This window comes from Triticum aestivum, chromosome 7A (genome assembly GCF_018294505.1).
Source record: "Triticum aestivum cultivar Chinese Spring chromosome 7A, IWGSC CS RefSeq v2.1, whole genome shotgun sequence".
Classification (NCBI taxonomy): domain Eukaryota; kingdom Viridiplantae; phylum Streptophyta; class Magnoliopsida; order Poales; family Poaceae; genus Triticum; species Triticum aestivum.
In genome coordinates this window covers 69,733,762-69,742,797 of record NC_057812.1, presented here as the reverse complement: position 1 = coordinate 69,742,797, position 9,036 = coordinate 69,733,762, and the positions used below count along the sequence as shown (strand labels likewise).

The 9,036-nt window shown below is 42.0% G+C and overlaps 1 protein-coding gene across 1 annotated transcript; it reads right to left on the bottom strand.

Moving 5' to 3' along the window:
• Positions 1-2,458: 2,458 nt before the first annotated feature.
• LOC123153036 (WAT1-related protein At5g64700-like) lies at positions 2,459-8,094 on the bottom strand. The gene is made up of 7 exons (XM_044572357.1): positions 7,850-8,094; positions 6,132-6,194; positions 4,234-4,350; positions 3,851-4,085; positions 3,008-3,166; positions 2,674-2,825; positions 2,459-2,537 (listed from the first exon to the last, which is right to left on the bottom strand). Exons 1-7 carry the CDS (start codon positions 8,092-8,094, stop codon positions 2,459-2,461), a joined length of 1,050 nt encoding a protein of 349 aa, XP_044428292.1.
• Between the last annotated feature and the right edge of the window lie 942 nt (positions 8,095-9,036).

Below are 9,036 nucleotides of genomic sequence, written 5' to 3'. Positions count from 1 at the left end.
TCCCTTCTTTGTAGCTTGGTCACCAACGACATTGCCATGTAGTTGCCCCCTCTCACGTGTAGGTGCCAATCAATGACGAAGCTTCCCTTGACTGAGCTCATTATAGTTTGGTGCTGGTGTCCTCGGATCGTGTGATCTTCCGAATGGCAATGGCATCATTCTCACTTTATCCCTCAGGTGGGCATCTTCACCTTTCGATGGATCATCGACTTTCGTGCCAAGGCGAGGGGGCAGGGAGCCCCATTCAGAGATGGAGGAGGTTGACGTCGAGACGGCCAACACTCATCGAAAGGCGTTCCTTCGACCACTCCATCTGTTTCCCCAAGTTCTTACTGGTGTCTGGTGGCTTGCTCACTTTGGAGGGCTTCTTCGACCTCTAGCTGCAATAGTGCTATAGTTTCCACATCTTTCCTAGTAGTTTTGTTGAAGCCTGTTAGCTATTTACACAACCATATGTATCATCGTGCTATTTTTTCCTTTGGTTTCTTTATTGGTTGATGTAATGCTGGTCGGTTGAAAGCATCCTTAATTCAAAGTCAGGCTATTCCTGATATTTTGTTCTAAAAAAAGAATTATTCATTTGATTGTAGTCCCTAACATGCGTTTGTACTTTTTTGTGCTTTCAAGAAGTGATTACACTAGTAGAAAAGGGGGCTTTGGTCCAGGTCGGGTAAGCCCATTAGTCCCGGTTCAGTCCAGAACCGGGACCAATGGATGCATTTATCTCGGTTCGTGCGGCTAAGGCATTAGTCCCGGTTCACCTGGGCCCTTTAGTCCCGGTTCGTGCCATGAACCGGGACTAAAGGGTGTGATGCCCATTAGTCCCGGTTGGTGACACCAACCGGGACTAAAGGTCTAACCTTTAGTCCCGGTTGGTGTCACCAACCGGGACTAATGGGCTTTGAGGCATTAGTACCGGTTCATGGCACGAACCGGTACTAAAGGTCCCATTTTCAACCCCCCTCCCCCAGTGGACCGCCTTTTCAGTTTTAGAAAAAACAAAAGAAAATGATGGAAATGTCAAAAAAATAAAATAAAATAAGTTTCCCATGTGATATGTGGTCTAGTTGTTGGGAAAATTTACAAATATGAATTTTGACTTTATTTACAAAATCTCTCTGGAATTTGTAAAATGGGCATAACTTTTGCATACGAACTCGGATTAAAAAGTTTTTTATATGAAAAATCATCTACTCGAAAAGATACATCCTACGGCCTGTTTACAAATTTGTAGAATCCTCAAATTCCAAAAGGAAAAAAAGTTATGCTCAAATTTCAGTTTTTTTAAATTTTCATTAAATCTAGTCAAACTATGGTCAAACTACTTATTCAAGAAGTATTAGTGTTACTAAATAATTATTCAAGAATATTAGTGTTATTAAATAATTATTTCAGTTTTTTTGAATTTTGGTCAAATCTGGTCAAACTGTGGTCAAACAATGGTCAAACTACTTATTCAAGAAATATTAGTGTTACTAAAAAATTATTGTTTTTTAGAACAATAGTTTCAAACTCAAACAGTGAAATGTGTGACTTCATGCTCAAGCTAAACTCCTGAGGGTTAATAGGATTGACATCTTACTATTGTCAGGAAAACAACGAGTGCAGACTTGGAAACGAGGGAGAATAGAACCCGGAAGTTAAACGTGCTCAGGCTGGGGGAGTGGGAGGATGGGTGACCGTCCGGGAAGTTAGATGATTTGGAATGATGAGGGGGTGATTAGAGATTAAATTGAGCAGTGATGAGGGGTGATTAGAGATTAGAGGTTAAAATAATTCAGAAATTTGAAAATAAAAAATTTCAAAAAAAATCAGAAAATTTCCTTTAGTACCGGTTGGTGTTACCAACCGGGACTAAAGGTGGACCGGCCACGTGGAGGGCCTTTAGTCCCGGTTCTGGTTTGAACCGGGACTAAAGGGTCAGGGCATTAGTACCGACTCTTTAGTCCCGGTTCAAGAACCGGGACTAAAGGCTCTTACGAATCGGGACTAAAGGCCCTTTTTCTACTAGTGTTAGAGCATGTTCTTTGCGTCATTGCAATGCACACAACCACCTTTATTAAAGTTGATGCAAGACAATGAGGCCAAGCTCGTACTTTTCTATGCTAATAATGCATACCGGGAAGAAGTAAAAAAAACATTAACCCCAACTCATATTTCATGTCATCTCTGTGATCATACGTGCACACGCAAGACAATTTGACAAATGGACTAAAAAGAGATGGATTAAGAATACAGTGCTAGTTAAGTGTTATTTTCAGCTCATTGTGGTACATGGATGGTGGTTCCTTTTTGCTCGGTTATCCGAGTCATAGTGAAACCGGACATTGGGGTTGTACGAGAAAAAGACCTATCATCCTCTTTGTTACATAACAATTAAAATAATAATATTCTTGTATACACGTATAAAATTTGTAGCTTCTGCTGCTACAAGAACTTTGCTTGCTGCTGGAAAGATCTATTTGTCCCGCACTTCTTTTGATTTTGCCGATAGGAAAATGTAGAGCCCAGCAATCACCACTGTTGTGCCGAACAAACTGCACATGTAGAAGAAAGAGGAACATGACAACTCACTTTTTGCCAACTATAGTAATTATAAAGAAGTAAAACCTTTTACTTGAATCGGAAAGATGGCACAGGGAGAAGAGGGAGAAGAAGCGAGAAGGGACAAACCTTCCTGTCGTAATCTCGTCGCCTATAAAGATGGAGTCCAACAAAACAGTGAATACCACTGACAATGGGCTGAACATTGGAGGATATGCTGGGCCTCGCTTGGCCACAACCCATGAGTTCAAGCTATACTTCCCCGCCGTTGCAAGTGCCCCCTACATCAAATAATTTTCATGTTGATTTCCTAGTGAATAAGTTTCCATCCAGTTTTTTCATTTACCAGTGATTTTTAAAATTTTGGCAAACCAGTTTCAAAGAAATTTTGTGCTGCTTAGATTCAAATATGTCTCGGATTGTAATATGGTTTTACGGGTGTTTGCTAGACCCATTTACTCACAGAGTAGAAGATGGTCAGAAGGTTGAGATCCCATCCTAGCTTCCATGCGCTCTTGTCCCTACTCAATATTATTCCAACTAGTGCTGTTTGAAATCCTCCAACCAAGCATGTCACCATGGACGACCAATATTTGTATGGATACACCTTCATAACCTTTGACTGCATGGAAATAATGAAATTATTTCAAGCTATAATTTCAACTAACAAAAACAATATATGAAGATAGAAAATGAATGTTCTAATTGTCCCAATCTCATGCCGAACTCCTCCTAGCATGCAACAAGATCATCGCCAACTCATTCATGACATGCAAAGAAAAGCATTGCTAGTTATATACATGCTTTTTTATTGATTTATTAGATGCACACTGATTACTCAACCAATTAAAATCATGGTCAACGATGAACACATATAGAAATGGTCAATGATGAACACATCTAGAACCAATGTTCAGGCTGTGTATACTTCAAAGGTTGTAGTTTTGGTACTGGTACGGCGGTAACTTCATAATTAATGGATGCTAACTAGGGAAAAGGATATTGTCGGAACATACCCATATGTGATCTAGTTTGAAAGCTCTTATCAATACAAATTAAGCTGACAATGAAGACGGATCTCAAATTTTTTGGTACGTTTAGGGAGATAAAATAGTTTGAAGATTAAATGTACCAACAATTATGATGATGTCATCACTTCAGCCTCTTAATGCATGCATGCAAGTATATCTCTCCCATACTATCTTTCCTCTCCTATCATCATGTCTACCTAGTCCAATTCTAAATAATTTAACAGACTTAAAAAAAAAAGAGGATAGCAGCAACAAGTCATTGCATACTCGGTCACCTGAATCAGGTACCAGCAAGCAAGTGTGATGCTGCTGCCTACCAAGAATATTGTTCCTCTTAGATGATTGCCTGCAACCTCTGTCGTGTTTTGCCCCATGTGGTGCAGAATAGGTTTCCAAAGATGCAGTGTCTTGCCCTTGTAAAGGCTAATGAGCATTGTACCTCCAACCGAGAGCACAACACCTACGACCTTTAGTGATCCAGCTATGCTCCAGATTTGCAATGTCTCCATTCTAATATGTGCAGGCATATCACATACGTGTTTTGGAAAATAAGATAGAATAGTGGTTATTGATTATCAAGAAGTTGATTTTGGGTCTGGCAAATCAAGACCGATGTTTATTGTGAATGAATACATGAATAATGAAATAACTTTGGTACCTGAAGACGAGCGAGAGAATGAACGTGACCAGTGGAATTATGTTCAAAAAGATGACGGCATAAGCTGGCGTTGTATCACGGAGACCATAGTAGTATAGGCTCATTGGCACTGCGTACCTACATACATGACATGTAGTTCATGTGATCCAATATTTTGTTCACACAATTCATCCTCTAATCAGTATGCATTAGATTGAAAGTGGCTACTTTTATCTCAATTTCCTTCGTGGGGTACTTAATTTTCTCTCTAATCGAAGCTCTTTGCAGCCAACCACTATGTATACACACGATTGACCTACAGAACAAGTGTACCCTATTAATCACTATAATATAGAGTCTTTGACTTGGTTCATATTTTGGTCAAGCATCTAACTGAAGTTTACTCATAAGACACTCTTTTGAGATTTTTAACATGCATGGCTTTAAGAGTAGACCTTGCTAGAGACCAATTGTATCCCGTTACTAATTATTATAACATGTCGATTTTAACGTATCACGAGTTCATTTGCTGGTCAAGCATCTAACCGAAGTTTACTCATGAGATACTCTTTAGGAGATTTTTAACATGCATGGCTTTAAGAGTTGACCTAGCTAGAGAACAATTGCACCCCGTAATAATCACTATGATATGGTGGCTTTGACTTATCACGAGTTCATTTGCTAGTCAAGCATCTAACCGAAGTTTGCTCGTGAGATACTCTTAGGATGTTTTTAACATGCATGGCTTTAAGAGTGGACCTAGCTAGAGAACAATTGCACCCCATTACTAATCACTATAATATGGAGGCTTTGACTTGATATCATTTGCTGGTCAAGCATCTAACCAAAGTTTGCTCAAGAGATACTCCTTAGGAGATTTTTTTTTTAACCTGCAAGGCTTTAAGAGTTCGAGATGAAGTACAAAAGTAGGGAACACACACATTGGAGCCCACGTCTCCCGTTGCTATGTTGACTTGATAGATAACAACATCATTATAATTTATATTTCCACTACAGCGCGACGTATGGGGAACGATTCGCCCTACAAAATCACCGATAATTTAAAAGCTGCATTGTCGGTACCGATAAGAAAAAAGAACAAACTTGACAATGTCTCGCAGTTTTATATAGTACCACTGCAGTTGAGAAGCCGGAGGCTATAACCCGCGGATTGAAATAATAGGTTTGTGCTACACTTGTGCTAGAAGTAGAGTGCCCAACACAAGTGTGCTTAAATTACCAGTATAGTAACTGCATGTTGTGGAGATAACACACTTTCAACAACATCGTTATATAGTATGTAGTTTATAATGTTACAATTGTATCTTAGTATGTAGTTGAAAGGCCCAATCCTATATCTTGCGGATAGAAAACAATAGGTTTGTGCTTCACTTGTGCCCACAAGTGGAGTCCCCAAGACAAGTGTCGTCTCAAATACTTGTTTAATTGACTGCATATGTTGTGCAGGAGCTAACAAACTTTTAATTAATCGAGAATGTAGGAGAAGCTAGTACAGTATGCATATATAAAAGGACATCGAGAGATCGGCCAGCTGCATGAGTAGTGCGATGTGCTGGCTTCACTGAGATCCACGTTGTCTGCCACTGAAATTAAGTATATCACTGAACCTGAAGCTGGGACGTAGTGGCTCGTTTGGAGTTTTGGACGTGGCCTAGACCAGGACATAGGCGGTATCACGCACTAAACTAATAGCCTGCATTTAGTTAAGGGGGTCATCCAGACCGAGTCTCCCGTGGTCTTGCTACGTCCGCCCTGGCTAAGGCGTGCATGCATAGATCGAGGCAGTACCAGAGCAACGTAACGAAAAACAGTTCATGGCAACTATTTGCGCGTCGACAGCATGCAGGTGCGATGTATGTACCGACTGTCCGGTCAAAATGTATGTACTGACTACGTACCCGATGAAGGCGTTGAGAAAGATCCATCCCGTTGCGTGCCAACCCATCTCCCTCCACTTGCCCCTGCATGTACGCGCACAAACGGAATCCACAGCTAGATTAGCTGGTTATATAAAATCCATGAGGGATCAGGACACCGTCAATGATGAGTTGGAAGGTACGTAGTTTTTTGCAAGGGAAGACACTCAATGACACTTACATGCAACAATTACAAAAGACACTCAAAGAAAATAGTAGCGGGTACAACAGAAAGATAACAAGACACAAAACAAACAGTAAAAGTAAAATTACATTGAAAACCATACTTGCCATCTACTTCCTGCTATTATACGCTGTCCGCCAAATTTTGAAAATTGCACTGAACGGGTAGTAAAGGAAATGAACATTTACATGCAGCCTCACCATGCCAGACTTTGAAGATCGCAATAACGACTCGTAGATAGAAAAAGGATATAGTAACCACTAAAGGAACATCGGTTGGAGATCACCTCACACAACATGGCTTGCAATCTTTCACCACTAGTCTATAGGGTTGGGGAAACTAGACTGTACCGCACGGCATATTGAAAGAAGAGGTCGAAGTAGCCATACCAAGAGCTAGTCAATTGTTTCTTTTAATTGAAACAACAACTGCCAAGATTCAACAATAGCCAACAGGCTTTGGTAACACCTACCCTTACATGCTCTTCGTTGATGTTGGACCAGACATTGTCTAGGCAGGGAGAGGTCGAATCATTAATTCTACAGTTACGGGCTGCACCCTACGGACATACGTGTCTCAATTTTAATCCCGCTCCACCCCTGATTTTCAACTGTGGGGCCTGGTGCTTTCCAGTCAATTCAAAACCACCACCTCGCGGATGCCGCCAAGGACCTAACAGCGCTGCTATACACACAACGACTGTGTGGCCGATGCCTGCACGATTATTACGTGGCAGCACCAAAAGTGAGCGTGCACGCAAGAGCGGTGTTGGGGAGAAGGTGAGACAGGATTTTCAGCACCCGGGTGCCCCTACACCCTCTATGAACAGTAAATTCAAAACAGATTTAAAAATCAAAAAAATCTGAAACTTTGGGACATCGAACATGATCAAACTTTTTATGATCTTGCAAAGTTTTAGCTAAAAATAGCATTCGAATAGCCCTCAAATAAAAAAACAAAATCATTGTTCGAACTTTAAGTACATTTTTGAACAGTGATTTTGGTTTTTTGTGAGGGCCCCATGAAGGTTATTTGTTGCTGAAACTTTGCAAGAACATCAAATCTTTGATCCCTCAAAGTTTCAGGATTATTTTTAAAAAAAGTCATTTTTTTATTAATTTACTTTTCATGAGGGCGTAGGGGCACCCGGGAGCTGTTACGCATTTCTTGAAGAAGGTGTCATTCGCAGGTTATGCGTAGACTGTCGTCCGTGGAGGAATTTCCAGGAACTAAATCTGAGCGAAATAAGGACCCACTAGAATGAAGAGAAACGGACATGTCCCCTACTTGTCTTGCCACCGACACGGCCGCCGGACAGGAGAGAGGAGGGGCAAAGAGACGACGGTCTGGAGGAGAGGACCTTGGGTGGCAGAAGGGTGTTGGGAGCGAGGAGAACCGGTGTGCGAGAGGAGAATTTCAAAGAGCCCGGGTGGCAGTTTTTAAAGTTAGAATAACTGAAAACTAAGTGTAATTAATTGACGGTAAATAGATAGATAAGCATGCCGCACTCACGTACTTTTCGAAGATGAGCGCCAAGGGGAGGATGAAGGCGGCCCCGAAGAGGCTGCGGTACGCGAGGAGGGCGAATATGAACATGCCGCCGCCGATGGACACCTTGGACAGCAGGATCATCCCCGTGATGAAGAGCTGCACCAGCACCATGGACGCCGGGGCCTTCCACTCCCACCCCGCCACCTTCTTCGTCTCTGCCGCCTTGGGCTCGGCCTTGATGTCCACCTTGATGTCCGCCTTGATGTCCATCAGTCACCGGCGATCGTTGCAGGCTTTGCAGCCGGCTCGATTGAAGGATCTCCGGCTGTATATCTATGGACTACAGGTGGTGGACAGGGCGCCTATCCTACCTTGCTTGTTAGCAGCTAGCTAGCTTGGAATGAGGCTGAAACTTGAGGCTGCGTACGCACGTAGATATAGGAGCAGGCTCGTGCAATTCGATGCTCGCCTGCCTCGGGTGCATACGTCAGTATGGATGTGAGAGAATTTGGCCCTGCATGTGAAATGTGGTTTTCCTCATGATAAACGCATCGTACGAGCCGATCTGCTGTGACAGCCTCATGATCGTCATGCACACAAAATGCTTGCATGGGTCATGCACACGTACACCCGGACGGTGATCTGCACTGGACCGAAACGTACGTTGCGTAGTACATACGTGGTAGACAAGTTATGTTTGATATGATCCCAAACGATCGAACGAGCGTACGCATGCTCGTGCAAGGTAATTTGTCAAATGGACTGGGGAGAGATGGATTAAAACTGCATTGCCAAGTAAGTGATGTTGTCATCTCTCTGTGGCTTACATGGATGTTCGGACCGACCGTTGAGGTCCTAAAAAAACCGTGTGGTCTTCTATCTAATGTATTATGATCTTCATGTATACAAGTACAAATTTTGTCCTTCTTGTAGCTATATACAAGAATTCTGCCTGCCAACGATGAGATCTATTTGTCACGTACTTCTTTTGATTTTGCCCATAGGAAAGTGTAAAGCCCGACAAGCACCATTGTTGTACCGAGCAGGCTGCAAATATAGAATAAAGAAGAACAATTTCATTTATTTTCTATTCAACAAGACTGGAAGAAGAAGCGAAGCGACGTACCTTCCAACTGTAATTTCATTGCCTATGATGATGGAGTCCAGCAAAATTGTGAATACCACAGACAATGGGTTGAACATCGGAGGATA